We start from the raw sequence: 27,324 nt of genomic DNA on the forward strand, positions 1-27,324 counted from the left end.
TGTAAGTCTATCTTACAATTCCACTTATAGAAAATTCTAGAGGAGTCCAAAGTGTTTAGGCACAGGTTGCTGGGATGAGGGTGGAGAATGAACCGTAACACAGGACATTATGAGAGTGATGAAAATTGTCATTTTTATTGTGGTGGTTACACAACCCCTCTACATTAAAAACACATCAAATTACATACTTAAATTTGACAAATTATGTAGGGGGAAAATCAGAGACTTGAAATGGTCTAGCTCTATTTAAATAATTTCTGAAACTAAACAAAAGTACATTCAATATCAAAGATCACAGTTAGCAAAGTAGGACTAAAACCTCGTTCCATATATAAAACCTAGAGCTCTACATATCATATAAAATGCTACTAACATGGAAGTAAGTAGTAGAAAGTTGTATTAGAAACTCATTATTTCCTGCTGGGATATGGATTTTAAACACTATAAGAATTCAAACATTAAAAAAGTTGTATTTAAAGGAAGACTATAAGCAACACACTGTACCCACTTCCCATCACTAGCATATCTACTACTTTGCAATGTACTTCAAGATTCTGATTCTTTCAATTCACATCTCTTATACTTTTGTTACATAGGGCATTGATAAATATTTCAATCTTAATTCTAAGGGCAGGGCTATCAATTTTGTGAAATAATCTTTCATCTTCTTATTCTAAATAGAAATGAAATGTTTGTAATATTTAACTGTAGCACAAATCTTAAATGGTCTTATTAATAAAAACAAAACCCGGAGCCAGGTATTGGGGTGAATGCTAGAAGATCAGAGAAGCAGAACAAGCCACAGCCACCTCACCTTGCCAATTCCTTAGCTGATCCTATTTCCTCAGACTGGAAGCCTCTGAGTCCTCATCCAGAATGAATCTCAGCTGAACCGCTGCTCAAAAGCCTAAAAGCTCAACCAGGCTAGTTCCTGTTTTTTATGCCTTATATACCTTTCTGCTTTCTGCCATTACTTCCTGGAATTAAAGGCTCTTGTAACCACACCTGGCTGTTTCCAGTGTAGCCTTGAACTCACAGAGATCCAGGTGGATCTCTGCCTCTGGAATGCTAGGATTAAAGGCATGTGCTACCACTGCCTAACTTCTATGTTTAATATTGTGGCTGTTCTGTCTCTGACCCCAGATAAGTTTATTAGAGTGCATAATATTTCGGGGAACACAATACCACCACATTTAACATTAGAATTAGTCTTGGTTTATCATCCAAAACACTGGATCCATTTTTAAAATAATTCACTAAATTCGTATGAAGTTCTTGAACATACTATGCGCATGGACAGTCTAATATGAAGCACTGTGTCAGGTTTGAGCAACAAAGCCTTTAATACCCAAGGAGTCTCTTGATACATTTAACCACTTATATTGACTATTCTCATCTTAACTCTGTCTTGACTAGAAAAAGGTCCATTAATAACTTATCAAATAACTTATAAAGCTTCATCAGCTATAGCTCCAGAAATAACATTTTTCTGTCTTGACAAAGAAAATTAGCTTTCACTAAGCCATAAAATAGATTTTTTTGTATTCTCAATGAAGCATATAAGCAAAGCCTCATTAACAAAAAATCTTCACTTATTGCTTTCTGTGAGAAATGCACATGTCTACATCAAAGCCCGCTGTATCTCTCATTTTCTGAAAATGCAATTTCCACAATTATTTTGCAAGGCATTTTAACATCTCAGATATACAACTTGAACTTGGAAGTTCATTCAAGGCTTTGCTACTAAATTTCACTTATTCTGTACACCCTCATAGCTTTATCTCCATGACCTATAGTTTACTGCAATTTGAGAGATCATCCTCTTTGTGGGGAAAGGGAAACTCTGAAGTAAGGATCTGCTTTTGCATTGGTAAATTTTAGCTCCATAATGCAGGTCTATTTGGCCTTCAAAACTGAGTCTGGAGATTCTCTGTCACATTTAGTCTACAAATGCCACTCTTTTATTATAAACCAGCATTCTATTGATTTGGTTCCCTCTCACAACATTAACTGTCTTTTATGTTTTGTAGCTTTACTGCCTCAAAGCTGCAGCTGATGCCAATGCACACACAGTAACTTACTTTCCTTCCAAACACACAACACTGCACGGATCAATCATTTCCATCTCACTGTTAAGAATTCCATTTTTTCTGCTTCACAAACTATTGCAGCTATGGTCATTTCAATATTACTTTAACATACCCATTTTTCTTAACTGTCTTCACTAATAGTAAAAAATACATGTTTATGGCTTTCATTGCTCTTTTCACTTCTAGTCTTTTAACTTCTGAATACAAATGATGATGTTTCTTAATTTTACTGAATAAAAGTAATGCCCTAGAGCCAGGCAGTGGTGGGGCATGCCTTTAATCCCAGCACTCGGGAGGCAGAGCCAGCCAGATCTCTGTGAGTTCGAGGCCAGCCTGGGCTACAGAGCGAGATCTAGGACAGGCACCAAAACTACACATAGAAACCCTGTCTCAGGAAAAAAAAAAAAAAAAGTAATGCTCTTTCATGTACCACCACCACCCAGTGGTAATTTATATTCTTTAAGAATTACTCCCCCTATCTGACAACTTTTTTTCTCTTCAAGTAAATGTAAGCATGTACTTTAACTCATAATTCGAAGTTCTGATATGGGAAGTTTAAGCTAGAATATAAACTGTCAACATTATGAAAGTTTTTAAGTGCACATATTCTAAATGCTGAGTAATGACTTCACTTTACAATGATCAAAAACTAGTTGATGCAGGATCACCTCCTATAAAAGAGATATCTAAAAATTTAAAAAGCAGCTGCACATTACTTATTTTCTATGACTTAGAATATAATATAAAAGAAAATATTATCTATTTCTAACAAAACCACAGACAAAAAAGAAGAAAGAGCAGAAATCTTTGTGGCCACAACAGGACCCCTTTGAATTACAGAACACACAGAAGAGTGCTCTAACAGCTCTCTTAACACTGTGCTTCCACAAATGTGATCTACGGGGAAGACGAAGAGGCTGCCAACTCCTTACCCAATGATGATGGTGCCGGAGCTCCCTGATGGTGCTTTCAGCCTGCTCCAGCTTAGCGCTGGCCTCATCACTCTGCTGTTTGATGGTGGCCAACTCCCGTTTTATGAGGTAGTTTTCCTCAGCCTCCTGGGCTCTTGTCACTTGTCCCTTAGGACATAAGTTTTTGTGTGTGTATAAAGCAATTTACAATAGATTTAAGAAAGACTGCCTTTGTGAGGTTTAGTTATTTTTTGAAATGTTAAAAAAAAAAAAAAAAAACACCTCAGAGAACAGAATAGCCTAGGTAATTATTAGCTAGAAGCTTGTTATTTTGCTCTAGCAAATTTGAGGAAACTAAATGAAATTTTCATCTGACAGTCTTAAGAACAATTCTCTTAGTTGATAAAAAATGCAATTCATGCAGTATTACTGAGTTGTACATGCAGGGCTAAAATGTTCAATAAACAGTGGTTAATGTCACAGAATCCACTGTTTGCTATTTGAAATAAATACTTTAAAAATAAGGTTAGCTTTAAAACGTGCAGAGAGATAGGCATCCAATTAACAATAATACATTTATCAAAACATTAAGTATAAATCCATATGCCAGCCCAAAGAATTATTTGTAAGAAAATGCATGTAAAATTGCATGCATTAAGTATGAATTTCTAAGTTTAGGATTTTCTTTAGAGGTTAGTGAAAACACTAAAAATAAAAAAGATAAAATTTAAAAAAAAAAAACTATACCTGTATCAATCTATCTGCCAAGGAAGCACTTTCCTATAAAAGGAAAAATTTAGATAGAAATATAAAAGACAGGATATCAAAGTGATAAAATTAGGAATAAAAAAACATCGAGACCCAAATTTCATCTACTTTTCATTGGTTATTAAAATGGACATTTAAATTAAAACTTTTTAATAAATGTGTTTTTATTTTTAAATCTTAAAATAAATCAAAATAGGGACATTACAGACCATCATGTCTCTAAAAGAGATAAATCTTTTATTACTTAGGACAAACAAGTTTTTTTTTTAAATATACCTGTAAATCTTTATTTCTAGGCCTAATCATATCATCAAACCACTTCCAGAAAGGGAGGAAGGGACAGTTCTGAGTCAGCAATACACAACCCACAAAACACGGCGGCAACTGGGTGCAACATCAGTATCCAAGAAGCAAGGCAGGAAAAATGATAACAGAAATTCATAAGTTCAACTTAAACTCTTAACAATAAGAAAGGAAGTACACTTTTGGTTCAAGAATTCAACTGAGACCTATGGACTTAGAGAATTCTAAATGCTAAGTCAAAACTAAGGTCCCATGCCAGTGAGAATGGGTACTAATCCTTCTAGACATAAAACTAAACTACACCTTCTTTATCATTCTAAAGATTCGATGAAATATCACTTTCACTAACTCTAATAATGAAAATCATTTAAGTTGCATATTTTACTTCAAGCTGGGTATTTGGTGCTGGCAGGGATAATATAAATTAAAAGGATTTAATAAGCTCAATATACGTGTGGAATCACCAAAAAGTAAAATTGCCTTCCAAGCCACTTCAATCCAACCGTACAAGAGGAACTCTATTTGACTTGGTATAAAGTATGTGCAATCACTACACCATCAATAGACCTGCAATGAATATCATGTCCTTGTGCACCACTGCTTAATATAAAATCATGGAGGCTTCTAGAATAAAAGACAAACATTGCAACTATCTCCCTTTCTAGTTATTTCTTTCTGGGATATTAATCTATAAATTTTCAGAGATTTTAAATATACTTGGTAATATCTTGAAGGGCAGATTCACATCAACTTACTCTCAACCGTTAGCTTCTGGATTCAGCTGTTTTCAATTAAGGAAATCTGTTGGGTTGGTTGTTTTTGTTTGAGACAGTAGGCTGGCCTGAAACTCACAATACGGCCAAGAATGACTTGAACTTCTGACCCACCCTCCTCCCCCTCCCAAGTGCTGGGATTATGAACATGCATCATCACGTCCAGTTTATATGGTGCTGGGATTGAACACAGGACTTTGTGCTACATGCCTAGTCCAAGAAGACTCTTAAACTATATTAGTCAATTCATTCTGAAAAACACAACTACAAAACACATTCTATCAAAAGCACAATAAGAAGAATATGAAAATGTTCTTACTTGCTATTTATTCTACATGAAACAAAAAGGAAAAGCTAATGAGTAGATATCAAGACAATTCTAAAAACCAAAGAGTTATAAAACTACCTACTGTTGAAAATCAACATGAAAACAGATTTTAAAATGGGGAACCAGTCACTTTGACGAAATATAAAGCTGCTGTAGGCCTAAAAGAGCCACTGCAATGAAGACATGAGGCTCAGAACTCAGTAACATTTGAGATTCATCTTTAAAACATTCTGTCAGAATGTATTCCCAACTAAGTCATACTTTTTAGAGGTTTTATGAAAAGGAAAAAAAGCCAACGATACCAGTACGTCACTCTAATAGTAACTTCAGTTCAGCCTCACCGTGGATGTTCATGATTAATTACTAGCTGGCACAGTAAGCTAGGGAAGCTGAGGTCAGCACCACAACTTAGGGGTGGAAACGCCAAATTCTGTTTAGAGTTGTTATATTTAAACAATAAGCATTCAACAGAAACTTGCAAGAGTCATTTTACTTACTTTTTCTAATGTTTCAATGCGCTGTTTTAAAAGCCTATTTTCTGTGCGTAACCTCTGCCAAGAAAAAGAAAAAAAAAAATGTTTGTTTGCAAGCAATCTTGAGAGAGAAAAAAAGAGATCCCTAAGTCACAGTGTTGATAACGTAGCACCTTTTACAATAAGAAATGACAGGCTCAGAGGTCAAGAGCACTAGCTGCTCTTTTGGAGGACCCTGATTTAATAATTCCCAGCACCCACATGGCAGTGGACAACTGTCTGGAACTCCAGTTCCAGAGGATCCGACACCCTCACACAGACATACATGCAAGCAAAAAACCAATGGACATAAAAAATAAAAATGAGTAAGAAATAACTGTAAGTAACTGTTATATTATCCTGGTTGAACTATCAAAAGCTTAGTATAAGAATCATGGCAAAGGAAACAATCCCATTTGTCATCCCAGCTGTGACTAAACTTTAAACATTAAATGTAATACATAAATGGCCTTTGTTTTCTCCATTTATAATGGCTTATATTCTTTTTTAAATTTATTTCTCTTAATTTTATATGTATGAGTGTTTTGCCTGAATGTATATCTGTGCACCACATGTGTGCAGTGCCCAAGGAGTCCAGAAGAGGGCACTAGACCCATGGTGAGCCACCATGTGGGTGCCGGAATTTAACCCTGGGGTCCTCTGCAAGAGCAGCTAGTGCTCTTAATTGCTAAACCATCTCTACAACCTGCCTTCTATAATCTTAATCTAACATCCTTGTCTCCTACAGAGCCTAACAATATAATTAGTATTCAAATATTAGTGGAACAAAGAATAAACTTCAAATATGCATGTTCATAGGATAAATGTCAAATTGTTGCTTAAATTATACCAGTTTCTATTCATATTACAAACACTACAGTACAAAAAGCCTTACTGTCTAAACATTCAAAAGCATTTACCATGACTTGTTTCTAATTAAGAAAATTAAAAACTCTAATTACTAGTATTTTCTTGTATAAAATGAAAAATCAAAAATTTTTTTAAAATGTACATTTATGTAATTGTCAAATGCCAGACTTCTCAATAGTTATGAAGTTACTATCAGGTGTTAAATCTAAATAATTCCACTTTGACAATTAATCTCGTTATATATTCCATCAATATAATTTATTAATCCCATAAATTGTTCCTGGTGGGTGTGTGTGTGTGTGTGTGTGTGTGTGTGTGTGTGTGTGTACACCCACGTGCACATGTAGACAAATGGTGCCCTGCTCTTCCACTCTTTGCTTTATTCCCTTGACAAGACCTTTCACTGCCTGGAGTGAAGCTGAAGGTCAGCAGGACCCAGGGCTCCCCCTGACTCTCCCTCCACAGCACTTGGCCTGGGCTGTAGGTGCGTGCAGCCTTGTCCAGTTTTTCACAAGGGTGCTTGCTGGGGATTCGATCTCAGATCCTCATGCTTATGCAGCAAGTGCGCTTACTCACTGAGCTTCCCTACCACACCAATTTCTGAATTGTTTAATCCATGTTTTCTTTCCATTTTGTCAGCTTTCACACATCAAATCCTTTACCATTTTATATCAATTTCTTCCAGAGCTCAGCCCAGCTTTCAATCCTAACTTCCTGAGACTCACTTCTAGAAATGTCTTCCTCAGAAAATTCTTCCACCAGTTCAATCTACTATTTTTCTATTAAGACTTAAGTACAGTTTATATGACACACAAAAGCCTCAGTTTGGAAAAATAAGAAACTGAATTTTTACATCTTATTAAGTGGCTCACAGATTGGAACAAGTCTTAGTTACTACAAAGAGAGTGAGGTTTTCTTGGTCTGCTCTCTACAATATAGTGAGTTAAGAGCTGAGAATACAAATAACCATGTAAAGAGAGATGTTTACTTCTTGGCAACTCCTACAATGTGCAGTATAACAGCTGCCAGAAATTACAAACACTGTTACAAGTCTACAAAGTGACTCCCACACACAAAAAAAGTATTCCCAAAGTTTTCCCACTCATATATTAACTATAAAAGGTAACATTTTGCTTATCCTAAAAGATTTAGATCCTAAATTTCAGCCAGACAACAGTGTAAAAGTTAATTACAACAGAAATCATACTAAAATAAAATTCAGAATATTCACCTGGATTTCCATCTCCCCCCATATTAAATCTTCCATTTTGCTACAGATTAATATTCCCTCCAAGCAAAAACAAGAAAGAAACATGTAACCACATGTCCTAGTATTGTCTTTAAATAAATCACAATATAAGCATTTGTGTGATACGACTTCATAATTAGCTGACAGGTAAGACTGTTTGATTAATACATAGTATCCACTTCAGTGTTACTTTAAAAAATTTATTTACTCGTTTTATATAAGTGTATGTTTTGTCTGCATGTACACCTGCACACCAAAAGAGGGCATCAGACCACACGGGACAACAGTTGTAGACTGCAGTGATAGACAGTTGAGCCACCATGGGGTTGCTGGGAACTGAACTCAGGACCTCTGGAAGAGCAAGTGCTACTTAACCACTGTGCCATCTCCCCAGTCCCTCACGGTTCCTTTTTTAAGCTTCAATTTCTTCTTCCTTTTCTTTAGACACTGTATTTTAGAAACTATAGCTATGCACCCTATTTTAATATCTGGTAAAGGTGGGTCAGTGGATGGCTCAATGGTAAGGTGCTTAACAGTACACCAGAGACCTGAGTTGATACCCTGTATCCACAGGGTGGAAAAAAGAAACTGATTCCCATGGGTTGTCCTTTGACCTCAATGTGTGTGTTATAATGAGACACATGCACCCATAAACATGTATGCACAGGAACACACATAATAAATACATGTATTAAAAAAAAAGAAAGAAAAGTAATTCTTGGGTTGGTTGTTTTATCTTTCTCAAGCCCCATATACTCTTCTGAACTCCATGGGCACCAGGCACATATGTAGTATAAATACATACATGCAGACAAAAGCACTCACAAACATAAAATAAATAAATCAAAAAGAAACTATAAAAAAATTGAAGCTTGGGGGAGTTGATGAAGAGGTGAAAACAGGATGTGAGCCAGGCAGACCTGATGGTGTGTACTTATAATTTCAGCTACTCAGGAAGCTGGAAACAGGGAAGCTACAAGTTCAAGGCCGTCTGGGCTACAAAGTGAGTCCAAGGCCAGTATGGACAATTTAGTGACCACCTACCTCAAAAGAAAAGCCAAACACAAAGGCTGAGGATCTAGCTCAGTCCATGGTAGTGCAAAATCCTGGAGTTTGTAAGGCTCTGGGTGCAATAGCCAGCAGACAAGAAGGCAGTGATGGAAGTAACAGAAGTAAGAGAACAAGGGAAGGGCCCAAACATGAAGGAGGAGGAGAACAAATTAAGGTTGGTGAAATGGGTAAAACACTTGCTACGGAAACACTCTGAACCCCCAGCACCCATGTAAAAGCTGGACATGGCTGCGTGTGCCCATAACCCCAGAACTGGGGCTAGAGATGGATTCCAAGGGTTTACTAACCAGCCAGCTAGCTAGCAAGCTTCCAGCTCAGTGAGAGACCAGGGAAGTAACACGGAGAGTAGGTTAAGACTTCTGCTGTCCTCCTGTGTCTTCCTCCCGCACACTCACGTGCATTTACCACACATGCATGCACACAATAAATATTTTAAGATGAAAAAAAATACCTTGAAGATCAACATATTTTACTTGTTTTTTTCCTTTCATATACTTTACTTACTTAGTATGTTCTACTTTTTAACCCAGATGGTTCTCAATCAACAATTACCTACCACCTGCACAGTACACACGTAGCTAATACTAAAAAATACTATGTGAGACATGATACAACTTCCCCAAGAAACAAAGCTTTTCTTTAATTCTGAAAATATAGAGATTAAATCATTGGCTAATTGCTGTGGGATGACTTTCTGTACGCTGTGAATGTGTTGCTCTCACTGGTTGATAAATAAAGCTGTTTGGCCAATGGTGAGGCAGAATAAGGTTAGGCGGTACTTTGAAAACAGAGATGAAGAAAGGCGGAGTTGGGGCAGACTCCAACCAGCCTCTGAGGAAGCAGGACATATAGAAAATGACATAACAAGCCACAAGCCGCGTGGCTAAATACAGATAGGAATTATGGGGCTCAACTCGGGGCAGGAATTTCCACATAAGACCTGAGGAAGTTTAAAAAAGGTTCTAAATGCACAGGAATGGAGCCACACTGGGCTTCCTAGTCTCACGCCAGCAACAGAGCAGAGATGAGTCTCCAGAGAGCTGACAACTACCTTGGGCTAAGCTGCATGGTGGATTTCCACAGTCTCACAAAGGCCTTGGTACAAAGTGGTTAATCAGCCATGTGTGGTGACACTTTGTGCTCTGACAAAAAAAGCTTGCCTGAAGATCAGAGTGCAGAGCTAGCCACTAGTTAACCATACAAGCCAGGCAGTGGTGGCACACCTTTAATCCCAGCACTTGGGATCTCATGCCTTTTATCCCAGTACTTAGAAAGCACACTCCTTTAATCCCAGCACTAGGGAGATGGAGACAAGAAGTGATATGGCTGGGCCGAGAAAGGAATATAAAGCAGGAGGAGACAGGAGCTCACCCCTTTTCCAGTCTGAGGAGTTGTAGAGATAAGAACACTCTGTTGGCTGGCTGCTCTGCTTCTCTGATTTTTCAGCATTTAACCCAATATTTGATTCCAGATTTTTATTATTAAGACCAGTTAGGATTCATGCTACAGCAACAAGCTTCATGGTGGATTTAGAAACACACAGTAAGAACAGGTCACAGTATGTTTAAAGAACATGCGTGGGCTTGAGAGAATATATAGAAAAATCATTTAAGAACAAAATAATAAAAGTACTTTAAAAAGAAATAGAATAAAAAATATATAATAAAAATCCACCTAAGGATGGAAAATACACAGAGTCTGGATACAGTATGTTATTGCACTGTCTTTAAATTTTTTGATAGCTAATGAACAAATGATAACTGCTGAGAGATATTTGATTATAAAAACTGCTGGATCAAACCAACCTAAACACTTTAGAAATATCTTGACTTCAAAATTTGAGTCTGGGGATGTGTTACTTTGGGAAAGAGGTTCTGCTTTCGTTTCCACAGAAGGTAAGAGGTTGTGGATTCTTTCTGAGTTAAGGAAAATCAGGTTTGACTGAGGAAGACCCCTGAAAAGCCTGACTACAGACATGGGAAAATCAACCCAAAGTGACTACAAAACACATGATGTGTATTTTACCTGCTCAGACATAAAAAAATTATCTTTGGGGCTGGAGAGATGGCTCAGAGGTTAAAAGCACTGACTGCTCTTTCAGAGGTCCTGAGTTCAATTCCCAGCAACCACATGGTGGCTCACAACCATCTATCATGAGATCTGGTGCCCTCTTCTGGCCTACAGGGATACATGCAGACAAAACACTGTATACATAATAAATAAATAAATCTTTTACAAAAAATTATGAGAGGCTGGAGAGATAGCTCAGAGGCTAAGAGCACGGGCTGCTCTTCCAGAGGTCCTGAGTTCAATTCCCAGTAATTTTTAAAAAAAATTATATTTGGCTGATTTATGTACAATATACAGTTCATATTTATATTAGTACAGATACATATTTTACCTTTAAAAGTTTATGTATTTTCAGAACAAGGGGACCAGACACTAATAAAAATGGATGGCCCAGATGATCCAACGTTTCAATACACCTCTGTTACAGTTTCCTATGAGTTCTGCATCTAAAACAGCTTCTAGGCTGCTGGCTGAGATGGCCCAGCTGTACAACATACCTCAGTCAGGACTTGACCATAATTCTAAATTTTCTCAGGGTCCCCATAAGATTACCAGCACTCTCAATCAACAGATAACTATGCCCAAATTCCCAAAATATTGTTTATGAATGTTTGTTTTCATTTAAGGGGTATTGGTTATAAATTGTTAATGGTCATAGTCAATCTCGTTCTAAAGAAGAAAGGGGGATATGATATAGAAATAATGGGGAAAAGAGTAGATTATTATGATAAAAAAGATTACTGAATCTACTTTAATCCAAGAAACAACTGTTAATTTCAAAATATTTTACATTGATATGGATATTAGTTTATTGATACAAATTTAAGATCAATTTTGTTATACTGTATATATATTTCTACTCTTGTTTAAGAAGCTCATTTAAAAATATAACATATAATTAAGAAATACAGATTAGTAGTCATTTATAATAGTCAAACTTATAGCCATATTAGTTAGGTTTTCTAGGTAAACAAAGATATATGTCAATTAGATCATCTCTGAACACTTCAAAGACCTACAGAATATGGCATTTAAAATGTTTTAAGAACTCAGACATTTCTCGACAGTGAGTCACATCTGCTCTTGGCAGCACAAATTACTTCAAAGAGGATGATGGGCATTGAAGAAACCCCTATGGAGTTTGCTTTAATGTGGCAAGGCTAGCCATTTGGGCAACAAACTGCTCTTGCCTGGACTGCTTGACAGTATGATGTATAAACTGGACATGCAGGACCCATAGGAAGGTGAACTTTGCCAAAACAAGGTGGGATGGTCATTCAGGTTCCTGCTTCATAGAAGAAACTGCCAGACATTCTGCAGGACACAGAGGAAAGTGACTGATGAACTTTGCCAATAGGTAGAACAGTCCTTCAAACTTCCTGTTTAACTAAAAAGTCTGCCAGATACTTTAGGCCTGTTGGCTGATGACGAATACTCCAACTTTACAAAAGAACTTTGAGTGACTATCCAGGCAGCCAGATGTTGTAGACGAATTTCTAAACAGTCTTATTAAGTAAAAAACAGAGTCAAATATAGGCGTGAAAGCCTTAGAGATCAGGGAAATAGTGATAGCCACCAACCTTACCTTTCCAGCTCTGCAGCTACCAAAAGTGAGCTACTTCCTGTCTACCTACACCTTTATTGCCTTGCCGTTCTGCCCTCTCATTGGCTCTTAGCCCACCTACTTCACTTCTTTGTTACTGCCTGTCTGTACAGACCTCCAGGTCTCTATGGTTGGTACTAGAATTAAAGGCGTGTGTCACCACGCTTGGCTTTGTTCCCTAGTGTGACCTTGAACACACAGAGATGCTATCCTGCCATCCAGGGAGCAGCATGTAATGGCACACAGATAAAGCCACAGAACATGTGGCAACATACAGATTAACAGAAATGAGCTGAGTTTAAGTGTAAGAGCTGGTCAGTGGAAAGCCTGAGCTAATGGCCAAACAATTAAAATTAATATAAACATCTGTGTGTTTACTTGGGGGATGCTAGTGGGAGAGATTTGTCCCGGCTAAGACACAGGAAATCTTCCAGCTAAAAGATGTCTGTCATTTCTAGAGTTTTGGAAGTTGCTTGCACTGCACTTCCTGTTTACTCAGGTAATATTCTATCATTCTGAGGTCTTTGATGGAGTTGAAGACTAGTTAAGTTATAGTTTTCCTTAGTTATAATAAAAGAATATTTTATTTAATTTTGCTAAATATAAAATAGTTACTTGATAACTTTTTGTTGTAATATAATTTTACTATGTTAAAGGTAAAACCTTCCTTTTGGATTAGACAGAAAGGGGGAAATGCTATGGAATGTCTTTCTGTATGCTGTGAATATGTGTTGCTCTCACTGGTTGGTAAATAAAGCAGCTTGGCCAGTGGCAAGGCAGAATTAGGTTAGGTGGTACTTTGAAGACAGAGATGAAGAAGGACAGAGTTGGGGCAGACTCCAGCAACCGCTGAGGAAGTAAGACATATAGAAAATGAGGTAACAAACCACAAGCCATGTAGCTAAACAAAGGTAAGAATTATGGGTTAATTTAAATGTAAGAGCTGGCTAGTAATAAGCCTGAGCCATCAATTAATATATGCCTCTGAGCAGTTATCTGAGAACTGGTGGGTGGGAGAGAACCTTCCAGTTATAGTTAATGATCTTTTTTTCTGTGAATGCCACTTTGATTCTATATTACATGACAATTTCATAGAACTATGAATAAATTAACATGGTGAAATACAAGTTGGTCCTCATCCTCAGAACCTTGATTTGCAGTTCCAAATGTTTGAAATATGTGCTAACCCACATTCCACGCCCATGCATCTGAACAAAAGACTTCTCCTTTCAGTAGGCTCCAGTGTGGGGTATGACATCACTCGTGGACCTAAAAGCAAAGCAAACTCCAAAGCAGCAGTTTAGTAACAATAAAGGTGGAGGAGATCCATAGGGTTCTCTTTATGAAAATGTTCAGACTGTTGTTAGTAAGGACTAGGTGGCAGCAACATGAATAAGGCATCTAGAAAAAGGAAGACAGTTGACATGAGGTAGATCACCCAGGAAACAGTAAAATCATACTCAGAAGGCTTCTGAGGAAAACTAAACCAAAATGAGCACTCATTCAACTGAAGCTCTTTAGAGACCAGGATGGTGAAGTGGTATTAAAGCCATGCTCAATAACACCTAATGGTAATCATCTGATGCCTTACCAGGTCCAAGTCAACCAAACACACCTAAATGGTTTTAAAGGGAAAAAGAAGATATTCCATAAAAAATTGTTTCAAGTTAGCAGTTAACCGCATTTGTTAACTCTTTTCAGAGATTTGTAATCTCTTTTTCAGAGAACGTGGGTTCAATTCTCAGCACCCACATACTGGCTCACAACCATCTTTAAATCCAGTGCCAGGGGATCCAACACCCTTTTCTGAGCCCTGAGGACATCAGGTATGCACAAGGTGCACAGACGTATACATACAAGCAAAACATTCACAGACATAAATGAAATAAATAAGTTTTTTTAAAAGATTATTTTGTGGGGTGGAGAAATAGTTGCAGGTAAGGCATTTGCTGTCAGGTCTGATAACCTGAGTTCAATCCCTGGGTCCCACAGAAGAGAGGGAAAGAATTGAGTCCCACGAAACTGTGTCTCTTACCAATAAATAAATAACATTTCTTTTATGGTTGTTCTTTTTTAGTTTTGTTTTTCGAGACACTGGCTGTTCTAGAACTCACTCTCTAGACCAGGCTGGCCTCAAACTCAGAGATCTGCCTGCCTCTGCCTCCCAAGTGCTGGGACTAAAGGCATGTGCCAACTACTGCCAAGCACACAATAACATTTCTTTAAGTTGCTTGAATTTTGGCTTTCCAGAGATTGCATGTAAGGTGATTAGATACTGGATCAGCCAATCAGAGTGCATAATTCACTTATTCCCACCCTGTAGCATCAGAAGAAAATCCAACTTCCAAAACTCCAACTCTGAGAGCACCAACGGCTTTTAGGAATTCTTTGGCTTGAACCAGAGGGATGGGCTCTCTCAATAAAGGCACTTGCCTGATGATCTGAGTTTAATCCCTGGGGCAGACATGATAGAAGGAAGAGAACCAACTGCAAGTCATCCCCTAGTACGCCATGATGTGTGTGTGCATGCACACATGCACATGCACACATACACACACCCATGCACACATACACACATACACACAGTCACACAGAAATAAATAAATACACAAGTACAGTAAGAAGGAGGATTGTCTGGCTTTACCAGGCCTGGTGACAAACACCTACAGTCTCAACACTTGGGGATGAAGGCAGCAGGGTCAGAGGGGATCAAGGCCAGCCTATCTCAAATAAACAAAAGTTCTAGGCTTTTTTAAAACTTTGAGAAAATGTATCTGAGTTTACTGTGCTGAGCTGGCATTACACATATAGATATTAATGGTTATATTGGTCTAAAGATGTCAAACTTAGTTTTTCTACTGGTACAGGTTAACTCACTGTACTCGATATATATGATCTTATCTACATTATTACAGAAACTAGTATTTTATAAATTAAAAAGGAATTTCTTGGCTTACTAGAGATACAAATAAGAATTTCAGAGTACACAGAATATATTTTATTCATCCTTCAAATTTAAAATCTACTTGTTTTCCTGAGGATAATTCAAAAGTATAATCTCTGGTTAAAGAAGAAAAATATGCACTAGCCAAGGGATCCTGCCATGCAACAACAGGCACAATTAGTGCATAAATAACTTGTCCCATGTAGCTGGCCTCAGATTACTCTGCTCTAGACTCCAGCACACAACACAACTACCTTTTCTGCAAGTTTTACAGTTATGTTTAAGCAGAATGCAATTTCCATGGGTCTGTTTTCTCCTAAAGAGGAACAAGTCAAGGAAAGAAAAATCTGTTTCTTCTCACACCTGAGAGACAGCAGTCACACCATCCTACTTCCAACTACAGGATGCCAGTAAATACAAATTTCATTCTAACATCTACTATCAAATTTCTGACTTAAAGAAATGTATCCACAGCAATCTTAAAAAATCTGAAATGCTTACTTTAATTTCAACCTGCTCTTCCATTTCTTTTGTTTTTATTGTAGTGTATTCTTTTTCGAGTCTAAAAACAAAGGAGAAAGTTAAAGTTATATTTTTATTCAAAAGTAATTATTTAATTTAAAAGGACATATTAACGTAAAACACAATTTCTTTATTTTTCCTCAAGGTATAACCTGAAATAATTTATATGAGAAAAAACAGAATAGTCGAATGGGTAGCAGAGGAAAGATCAGGACAGGGATAAATGCAGGACCACTGCATGTGATGCAGGCAGATGTAGGCAGAAACATTTCGACATACACACTTGACATCACTGGTAAGCTGTGAAAGTCAAGGGAAGCAGACGACATTATTTTATGCCACCGGACATAAGATATCCAGGAATACGGCATCATAGTTTCTGTACTTTGCTTTATAACTTCTAAGAAGGAAAATAAATGTGGCAAAGTATTAACAATTGTTAAAGCTAGATATAAAATATGAATATTTATCATTCTAATCTATTTTTCTGTATATTTGAATATTTTCCTGATTGAAAAAAGGATAGTTAATATATGATATGAAGCTAAGCAAATGAATATAAACTATTCATTTCTTTAGAATTAAACTTCATAAAAAGAATGGAAAGCTCTATTGGTTTTGTTTTGGTACTTTTTTTTTTTTTTTTTGGTTTTTCGAGACAGGGTTTCTCTGTGTAGCTTTGCGCCTCTCCTGGAACTCACTTGGTAGCCCAGGCTGGCCTCGAACTCACAGAGATTCGCCTGGCTCTGCCTCCCGAGTGCTGGGATTAAAGGCATGCGCCACCACCGCCCGGCTTTGTTTTGGTACTTTTAAGTCAAAACTCAGTACACATTGACCTTCCTAGAGGAAAGACAATAAAAGAGAGGTTAAAAAGGCTAGGCATGGTGGCACACACCTGGGATCCCAGCACCCAAGAGGAAGACATGGAACAGTGAGCTGGAGATGAGTCTGGGCTACACAGTAAGACCATGTCACAAATAAGGCAAAGAGAGAGAGGACTGGTGACGTGGCTTTGTGGGCAAAGGCACTACCAAGCCTGATGACCTGTTCATGAGTGCAAACACACAGAATAAATGAATGTAATAAAAAACTAAATAGACGTTAAAGATAAAATACAGAAGGAATAATTAATAAAGCAAGGACCTGGAGGAGATGGGAGTATCTTGTACTCAGAATTAATACTATAAAGGAACAAAATATTTTATTTAGAAAAAGGGAGGAAGTCAGACAAAGGGGCATATATCTTTAATTCTATTATATGGGAGGTTAGATAGGACTGCCAGAGTTCAAGGCCAGCCTGGGCTACAAAGTAAGACACTGTCTCAAAAGAACAACAAACATCCTGCTACTATAAGCATTGCTATAGTTTAGAAACATTTTATACCACAGAAGCCCCAGTGACGTGAATTTTAACTATGACCTTATGCTAAGAATCATTTAAGTATTAGAAGTTAGAAAAGAATTATAATAGCTATAATTCTTCATTAATATACTAACCTTATTTTTAAGAGAGAAAAAAATTAAGCCAGGAACTGAGATTGCCTATCTTGAACATTTTTTTAATGGAACCTGTGCCACACAAAGCGTCTCCAGGAAATAACAATAAAAGATGAAAACCTCTCCTCAGTGCTGCTAGCTGTGCTGCTTAAGGGACCCTGAGGAGGGCTGAGAGGAACACTATGGCAGTGGCTGGACCCACTAACTGTTCTTCAGTAAACAGCATGGTAGGCTTGTTGTATAACCTGGTGGTAGAGTATGTACTGAGCATGCTCAATCCCTCTGTTCAATGCCGAGCACCAAGAGTAATAATAGTAACCCTAAAAATAACAGCACACTTACACACATATTCATGCCATACTCCTAACTCCCATCAGAACGGGAAGGAAGGGGAGATTTTCAAAGTAGTGTGCAGTGGTCCTGTGCATTACTATTAAAAGTCGGATAATAGTCTAACATTACCTTTGTTGTACTGAAGCTAATACTACCGAAGAAGGTAAAAATTGTATAGCCTAAGGAGGAAAAATGTGGTACTTTTCACAAGAATGCTTCACATGTCCACTGACCTGCCTACATGCTTCAATAAGCTCCATAACTACATGAGATCATACAAAATACTTACTTTTTCATTTTTTTTGAGTTGTATTTGACTTGGTAAGCTGACTGGATTAATTTTTCTGGGCCACCATCAAACTGATGTGGAATGACCTTCTGAAAATGCTAAGAAATAACAAATGAAAAGCAGCATTATTACTACAAATAATTTATTAATGGCAAATCTAGAAACATACAAGAAATCACAAACTGACTTACCTGTAACATCCCTTCCATGTCAAGTTGCATTAATTCCGCCTGATTCATTTGAAGAAGCGCTAATCCTACTCGAAACACTATTTCTAAACCCTGATGAAACAAATAAAATAAAGTCAAATTTGTTTATTCTTCCATAAAAAAAAAATCATTCAAAATAATACCAAGGTAAGCATTTAAGGATCTAACTAAGAACTGGCCAACATAAACAAACATTTAGACTTGATGGCCCACTTGTCCCTTTACAACTACTCATCCCGACCATGTGGCCTTGCAGTCAACACAAACACGGGCACAAATAGGTGGGGCTGCATTCCCAAAAAACAAAGGAGAGGACAGCTTGGCCATGGAGATCACAGAGCTGAGTAAGTGATAAACTGTTTGCCAACTCCAGCCCAAACTAAACTAGATAAATCTTATAAACTGATCCTTCCAAGAAGGAACTAACAATACTATGTTCAGACAACAGAAGACAAAGATCACTCACTACCATGTCAATGACAACTCAAGAACAATGGGAAAGCCTTCACAGAATAGAGGCAGCTTAACTATAGGAATTATGTCTTATTATTTGAGAAACAGATGCACTACGACAGTATTAACTCTGCGGCAGAATTTCCTTCTCATTTACTTTCACTGTATCAAAGGTGATAAAGAGGATGCACTTGGAGAAGGTCCCCAAGTACCTATAATATCTACAGACAGACTATTAAACTCCCTGTAAGTCTCAGCTTCCTCATCTATCATCCAACAAATGAGGATATTACCAGAACCCAACCAGTAAGGTCATGAGGAGGTTTAAAGAAGATTAATTTGTGGAAGCAGTGCAGTGAAACACAGAGGCAGCCTTCTGTTTCTACTTACATTGCCCTGCTCTAATTAACCCAATGACTCCTTTATTCTGTTTTTATTCCTAATCTGCTCATTAGCTTACCTCAGACATAAAGATATCAAATATCCTTGTTGCAATTGGTAGTGGGAAAGTTGTAAGAAAGACAGTCAGAAACCAGGATGATGCATACATTGATGTATGGAAACTCTGAGATTGAAAATGTACAAAGAGCTCTGGAAGATGCTCCTAGAGAAGAGAAAAGTATTAGTTAAAATAAAACAAAATTGAGGATTTCAAGCCAGACTACCTGTAGGTGAGCCTAGAGCAAACACAAAGAGCTAGAGTAACAGGAAAGCTCAAATACAGAAACTGAAATGTTGACATTAACAGTGAAGGGTAAAGAAATGACCTGGAGTGGGAACTTCAGATACATCTTAACATTTGATTCACTAATAAGAAAACTACATCATAGCCAAATTAAACTTAAATCAAATATCCATCCAATCACTGTGTTGAGCAGCAAAGAAATAAAATGTTTACTTTTTTTTCATATTGTTGGTGAGTATAGTTGTCCAATATTGTCTACATTTTTAATTAACTATAATATTTCTTAAAATTTCTAAATAAATGCCATGCTGAAAACTTTCAAGTACCATATGCCATCAGTAATCCATCTTTACCTCCTATGGAGTAGGAAAAATACAAGATCTTCAACAATGTCTTAACTCATAGCACCGAGAGTTTAAGGTTTGTATCAACAAACAAAATTACTATTTCAGAAAAAAAATTATCACATGATGTATTGTGATTTTGTTAAAATGCAAAAACATTTTCATCTCTCATTCTTTATATAACACAGGTTTTCATGATTCCAGAGAAAGGTGACTCTGAAAATCGCTTCTTGTGCAGCAAAAATGATGACTCATAGTCTAAAATTCTTTCTATCTAATTGGAATATAAATAAAGGAGAATACTCCTACCTTCCTATTAAAAGATAGTACAGTAAGATTATTTATTTATAAAATTTAAAATTAAATTAAAAAAATAAAAATTAAATCCAGAAAAGTAAAACTTTTCAAAAATGTTTTTACCAGGTCTGGTGCCACACACCTTTAATCCCAGCATTCAGGGGGCAAAACCAGGCAGATCACCGTGAGTTTACAGCCCTTGTGATCTACAGAGTGAGTTCTAGGCCAGCCAAGGCTACCTAGTGAGACCCTGTCTTTAAAAAAAAAAAAAAAAAAAAAAAACACTCATCGATTTCCACTTGACTCTGACTCCAGTCTTCCTCTTCTCTTCATCTTTACGTGGTGGCTTCTAGACAATCTGAACCTAAGGCTGGTTTCATAAAATTATGGAAACATGCAGAAAATCACCAGACTAGGGGTGGGGACAAGAGGCCAAGAGTAAGGAGGGAAAGAATGAGCAGAGCACGGACAGTCTCAGCAGTAAGCCACCCCCCCCCCAGCTCTCCCCACGAGCACTCAGCCCACTTAACAGGAACAGCACAGGAGGAACAGAAGCAGCACACTAAGTTCGGGCACACTTGAGGCTTAACGTTCGCATAAGAAAGCCCCAGACTGTGACCTACATGCCATCACGGGATTAGAACACTGACTGCTTTTCAACTGCTGCTGTGCCTTTTTTGTGTGTGTTTAAGTATTTTGCCTGCGTGTACCTATGTGCACTGTGTGTAGCTGCTGCCCATATAGATCAGAAGAGGGCACCAGATCCCCTAGAACAGGAGTTATAAATGGTTGTAAGCCACTGTATGAGTTCTGGGAACTGATCTAGATTCTCTACAAGAGCAGCAAAGGTGCTTTTAAACACTGAGCTATCTCTCCAGCACTTGCTTCTGTGACTGTGACACAAAATTTGCTGAGATGACATTCAGAAAAGGGGGTAAAAAGGGTAAAAGTGAACTTTTACCTGTATCATGCATTCAAACTGGTACATACAAAGGCCCAATTCCGCCATACTTGGTTTAAAAAGTTCACGAAGTCTGTAGTCTTGCATTAATTTAACAAATACACAAAAAGCTTCTTCTTCTGGCATCTATTTTAAGAAAAAGAAAAGTAACACAGTTCAACATTTCATGATACACAAATAAGCCAAATCACTTTAAACAAAGTACCATGCAATAACAAGTGCTGTTTCTTTCCTTTAATGTGTCTGTGTTTGTGTGTACAATGTTCACAGAGGCCAGAGATAACCCTAGGTGCCATTCCTTGGTTTCCATACATCCTGTTTTCTTGAGACAGGATCTCTCACTGTCCCAGGACTCACTGAGTAAGTCTTCCTTGCACTGGGATTGCACATGCACACCACCACACTAGGCTTTTTCACATGGATTCTGGACACTGAACTCAGCCCTACCAATAGTGCTTTCAGTGGCTACAGAGTACAGTAAAAAGAGCAATGAAATAAGAATCAGGAGGTTCTAGGCTTCCATTCTGAGAATCAAACAATGACTCTTGCAAACTCTGAGACTAACTGCCTCAACTTGTCTAATTCATTAACTTAATTAATATATATATGTATGTATGTCTATGGCCATACCACCCTGAATTGAACCTATCTCATCTAACCAACAAGTATTTATTTACAGAAAGAATTCATTATATTCTTTCTAAATATAAGAACAACAGCAACAAAAAACATATAAACTTTACTCTCAAGGAACTTAAAACTTTCTAGAGATAAATAGGTAATATATGGACTAAGTCATATTTATGTCAGTGGTAATGAATGTTGTGGAGATAAATTGGAAAAAAGGAGAGAATGCTGGGGAGACAAACATATTTATATAAGTCAGAAATGGAAACTTGATAAGGTAAATTTTAAGTAAACAAGAGAAGGAAATTAGGGAACATCTGAGGAAAAAACAGTCCTGGAAGACAGAGACTACAAAGGCCTTAAGATGGAACAAGATTCCTATGGTGGTCTGAATGAGAATGGCCTCCATAGGCTCACACATTGAATGCTTGGTCCCAGTTAGTAGACTATCTGGAAAGGACTAGAAGATGTGGCCTTATTGGGAGGACGTGTGGCTTTGTTGGAGGAGGTGTGTCACTTATTGTGGGCTTTTAGGATTCAAAAGCCCACACCAGACCCAGAGTCAGTCGGTCGGTCAGTCAGTCGGTCGGTCGGTCTGTCTGTAGTGTGTGTGTGTGTGTGTGTGTGTGTGTGTGTGTGTGTGTGTGTCTCTCTCTCTCTCTCTCCTTCCCACCCTCCCCTCTCCACCCTCCCCCTCAATTCTATAAGTTACCTTGGTCATAGTATCTCTTCACAGCAATAGAAAAGTAAAAGATGCTGGCATGCTTGATTAACAAGTAGGAGACCACTAAAGTGGAAGTCAAGTTATCCCTGAATAAAGTAAAATCTACACAAGAAGTACTTAGCAGATGCCAAGCAGAGAATATAAAGTTAAATGTATATTGCTTTAAAAAGGTCATGAGTATGGCCGGGCGATGGTGGCGTCAGGAGGCAGAGTCAGGCGGATCTCTGTGAGTTCGAGGCCAGCCTGGTCTACAGAGCAGGATCCAGGACAGGCACCCAAAACTGCACAGAGAAACCCTGTTGGGGGGGCGTGTTAAGGGGGGGGGAGTCATTAGTAAAAGAGTTATAAAGAAGAAAAAAATGAAACCAAACATACAGGCTTTGGAAGCCATTCTGTAATTCTTCTACTTTTACCTTAAGACAACTGGAAAGCTTTAGGGAGTCTGAACCGAAGTGATACATGATGTACCAAAAGAACCTCTATGTTGTAAAATTATCTGTAATCTGGTTTTAAAAGTATAAATCAATAGGAAATATTCATTAAAAAATAAAAAGGCATTCAAAATATTTAGACAATACCACCCACATGGCTAGGTAACTTTCTCAAAATAATACAGTTTTCTAGTCTTCATTTACAGTCTGTAAATGCATTTCAAAAGAGGATGTCCCTGAAAGATCGCTCAGGATCTCTTACTGAAGACATTTGCAAATGATAAAATACATTTTCCCCAAGCTCAACACAGTCATGGACAGAACGCAAACCTCCATGTCCTTCCTCTGCCCTAACACAGCCATAGTACTGTTGTGGAGACCATCCCTATTCATGCAAGTCCTAAAGCCCCACTGACTTGTCAGTTACTGTAAGAAGTTTGAGATCCCAGAACTCTCCATCCTATACAGTTCTCTGGGTCCCCTCATCTGACTCTATTTCCAAACTCCCACTTCTATCCTCAATCTCATTCCCCAGGATTCTCATCTTTAAGCTGAAATACACTGTACCTCAGGGTAGTTGTAGTTTTCCACCTCACCACTTCAAAGAGCAGGAGTTAGCAGAGTATCTCCTTGAACTTCAGGGCCCTTCCACAGAATAAACCTCTGCTCCCTAAAACTCATGCCAACCAATGCTACTCATTTGCTCCTCCACAAACTTCTGGGTCACTGCTCGAACAACTCCATAGTCATTTTCATTGGGACAAATTCTCTAGCTTTTGACTTCCTTTCCTCCAGTGAGCCTGGCAGGAAGTTACTATCTCAGGCTCCACAGCCACGCCAAAGGCTGAAACCTGTTTTCTACTTCTTATATGGCTTTTTCTCCAACTCTAAAATATTCTCTTGGGGAAGGGGGGAGACAGGAGTCTCATGAAACAAACTCAGAAGACTCAAGCCCATTTATATACCTCCCAATGTTATACAATTAGTAAACAATTGGAGCACAAGAAGACTTTGGTGGTATAGCTGCTTCCCAGGAAACTCCAGTTAATACAGCTTTGCAAGACAAAAATGAAGAAGAGAATGGGAGTAAAAAGGAGGGAGTCCTGACACAGAGCTTTTAAAAGTCAGATAGTAAGGAAACTGAAGTGAAACACCAGGAAACAGATTGTGACCCCTGCTCTGCTTTCACCTACTAAAGGTGGATAAAAGCCACTGAAGATACACTGTAGGCCTCACGTGTGCCAAACACCACGCCAGTCTTCCACCTGCGTAACTCTCACAATGCATCCAAACAAAGACAAGAGTATCTAAAACAGGGAGGCTGAATAATCTAGCCTAAGCTCACAGGGTGAGTGTAGAACTGAGATGCAAATTGCAGCCTACATTCCATTCAAGCATACTTACACACACAATCAAGCCATTTTTCAGGATTAAAATTCTGAGACTGCATAAAAAGTAAAATAGAATAAGGAAACTTTCAGCAAGGCTACAGAGATGAATGTATATGCCACTTCCCTTCCCAACTTTAATTGTCCTCCCCTAAATTCTCAGAACATCCTACCCAAACCCACTCACAAATCAGTAAATGCCAATATTGTATCCCTGGGGTAGTAAAGGTAGCTGAATAACATAACTTTAGTAAACAAGATAAAAATAACAAGCCTATCACCAAATGATATATAACACTCCTATATGTATTTCCAAACATACATATAACATAAATAAGATTTTATATGAAAACTTCATTCTTATCATCCTTGATTGAGAAAAGATTACCCCCACTAAATGTTGACAAGTGAAATTTAAAAACAGGTTAAAAGTTTCTGTAGAGTATCTTGGTACAATTGTATATATTAAGAAATAAAGGTGGGGTTGGAAAGACGGCTCAGCAGTTAAAATCTCACACTAGCTGGGTCCCCAGCATCTGTGTCATGCAGCTCACAACTGCCTCTAACTCCAGCTCCAAGAAACTCAAGACCCACTTCCAGCCTCCACAGGCACTACAGGCATATGCACACACACCCTACACACACACACACCCTACACACACACACACCACACACACACACATACACCCCACCACCACCACCACCACCACCATCACCACCACCACCCACACACACACATAATTAAAAATAAAACCTTTCACCAACAAAAGAAGAGGCAGAAGTTAGGGAAGCTGGCAAGATGGCTCAACAGACAACGGCCCCTGGCCAGACCAGAGCCTGCGTTTCACTCCTGGAGTGCATGTGGTGAATGACAACCAGCCCTACAAGTTCTGTCTGACCGACACACACATGGCTACACACACAGTGTGTGTAAAATGTATTTGTAATTATTTTTTCTAGTTAGGAAGCTGGGCCTGTAGCTCAGTGATACAGCATAGAAGGCCCGAGTTCAATCTCCAAAAAAGAAGGAAGTAGGAGGAAGGGGAAGAACAGAGGGAGAAGGGAGGAAGAGTACAAGAGCTGCAACTTCATTTGGTGGCAAGACAATATTACCGTACATCGTTTTACATCAAAGTGCAAAAGTAATGTACAATATGTACATTATGTTTAGAAAGATGACACAAATCTGCTTAACTTGGTAAAACCGAAGATGGTTTTTTAATTCTCCAAGTAGCTTTAAGACACATAAACAGCTACTACTTACATCCATTAACTCACCTGCATAAGCAACAATCCAACTATAAAAGCACTGCCTTGACAGTAACCAACCTCACGATCCACCAAGGAGTACGCCTAAAAAGTAAAACATGGTGTTCAAAATACTTCAACGTGCATACTGTATCTTCCTTCTCCAAAACCTAAAATTGGCGAAACAGTTAAATTAAAAGTCCATTTATTTGTTTAGAAAAGCTCTTGCTTACTTGTTGCAGATGTTATTCTATAAATATTTAAAAAGCAAATGGTTTATTACATAAAATTTCTTTTGACAATTTCCCAATTAGAAAGTGGCAGCTCCTAAGGACAAAGAAAATAAAGCAATTTACACTCAGAAAAGTGACAGGTATCTGATAGAGATAAACATAGTACAGTTAAGGTAAAGAACAAAATTCAAGTAACTTAAGAAATTGTTATTTCACAGAGGTAGATGGGGAGAAAAAGAAACTATGAAAATGCAATATGACAGAGGCAACAGGAAATTTTTAAAGGGTTGAGCATGCTTAGCAAGTAGGGCCATTATCACAGATTATGAAGTTGATACAGTATGAATTATCTACTCTAATAAAGAACCCTGCAATGGTCAGTGAGAGTAGGTTATTTGTCAACTAATGCTAAATAATGTGATGAATTTTCTAATTAGTTCCCCAAACTACTGATGATGAAGCATCAGAATTAAAGCAGAGGGCTGGAGAGATGACTCAGTGGTTAAGAGCACTGGCTGTTCTTCCAGAGGTCCTGAGTTCAATTCCCAGAAACCACATGGTGGCTCACAATCATCTGTAATGAGATCTGGCGCCCTCTTCTGGTACACAGGCAGAACACTGTATACATAATAAATAAATCTTAAAGAAAAGAAAGCAGAAAGTATGCTAAAACTAAATCTATTGCCCAAGAACCTGATTATTACAATGAGAGTTCATACTTTATTATGGAAATGTGTAATTTCAACCTCTTACAAATTCATTTCACTTAAAAAAATGAATAAATAGAGCTTACCTTCATTACATTAAATAAAACCTCCTGTCCAAGGCTATCCTTTTCCTTAAAAAAATTGTGTTCTGGGTAAGTTCTAGCAATGTCTCTTCGGATCAATTTTTCACAAGGTGAAGTCATTTTCAGGAGTTCTGAGTACTGGTCCTTAATTGGCATACTCTGTGCATTACATAAAAGTTGCCAAACTATTGCTCTAAAGTGGTGGGGTATTCCTTTACGAACAAGCTCCTAAAAACAAAAGGAAAACAAAACTTATAAATGTCTCATACCTTGATATCCAAGCATTCTGAGGAGGGGAGTGCTGGAATGGAAAATATATCAAATTAATAATTTACAAAGCTTGTTTAATAATAAACTATGAAATTCTTTAAAAAAGTCTAAGATTGGCCCTTGGATCAGTTCTGCTTAGGAGCTACAAAGCCATGGACAAGCTGTCATTTCACTGAGAATGTGGCCTTTAAAGGTCTTAAGGCCTTGACAGACCACAGAGCTACATATCACACCACCACACCCGTCACATCCAAAGGGCTGCTGAAAAGAAAAGGCAAAATACTGATACAGAGTGTCATGATTTCATTTCTGAATTAACAAAATGGGAGTTTAACTAATTTCTAAAAATATCTTTAACTGAATTTCTACATTTTCAGGACCCCTACAACAACCCACAAACTAGAACATTTGTAGCTAGAGTTTTCCTGCCTGGCCCACAGTCAGGATAAATCTCTCTCACCTGCCAGTCCCACAGCCTATCAGACCCAACCAAATAAACACAGAGACTTATATTGGTTACAAACTGTATGG

The 27,324-nt window shown here is 37.9% G+C and overlaps 1 protein-coding gene across 2 annotated transcripts in view; it reads right to left on the bottom strand.

Annotated features, from left to right (window-relative positions):
- Positions 1–27,324, bottom strand: part of Evi5 (ecotropic viral integration site 5) — a 159,572-nt gene that overhangs the window by 77,445 nt on the left and 54,803 nt on the right. Inside the window, exons 4-13 of one of the 2 annotated variants that reach the window (XM_059274925.1) lie at positions 26,527–26,751; positions 25,531–25,605; positions 21,083–21,208; positions 19,256–19,399; positions 18,325–18,414; positions 18,134–18,231; positions 15,994–16,054; positions 5,671–5,724; positions 3,749–3,781; positions 3,023–3,169 (exon numbers count right to left, since the gene is read on the bottom strand). In XM_059274925.1, coding sequence (XP_059130908.1) covers positions 3,023–3,169; positions 3,749–3,781; positions 5,671–5,724; positions 15,994–16,054; positions 18,134–18,231; positions 18,325–18,414; positions 19,256–19,399; positions 21,083–21,208; positions 25,531–25,605; positions 26,527–26,751 — 1,053 coding nt within the window. The remainder of the gene's footprint in view (positions 1–3,022; positions 3,170–3,748; positions 3,782–5,670; positions 5,725–15,993; positions 16,055–18,133; positions 18,232–18,324; positions 18,415–19,255; positions 19,400–21,082; positions 21,209–25,530; positions 25,606–26,526; positions 26,752–27,324) is intronic. The other variant, XM_059274926.1, reaches the window with a different exon arrangement.

This window comes from Peromyscus eremicus, chromosome 10 (genome assembly GCF_949786415.1).
Source record: "Peromyscus eremicus chromosome 10, PerEre_H2_v1, whole genome shotgun sequence".
NCBI classification, from domain to species: Eukaryota; Metazoa; Chordata; class Mammalia; order Rodentia; family Cricetidae; genus Peromyscus; species Peromyscus eremicus.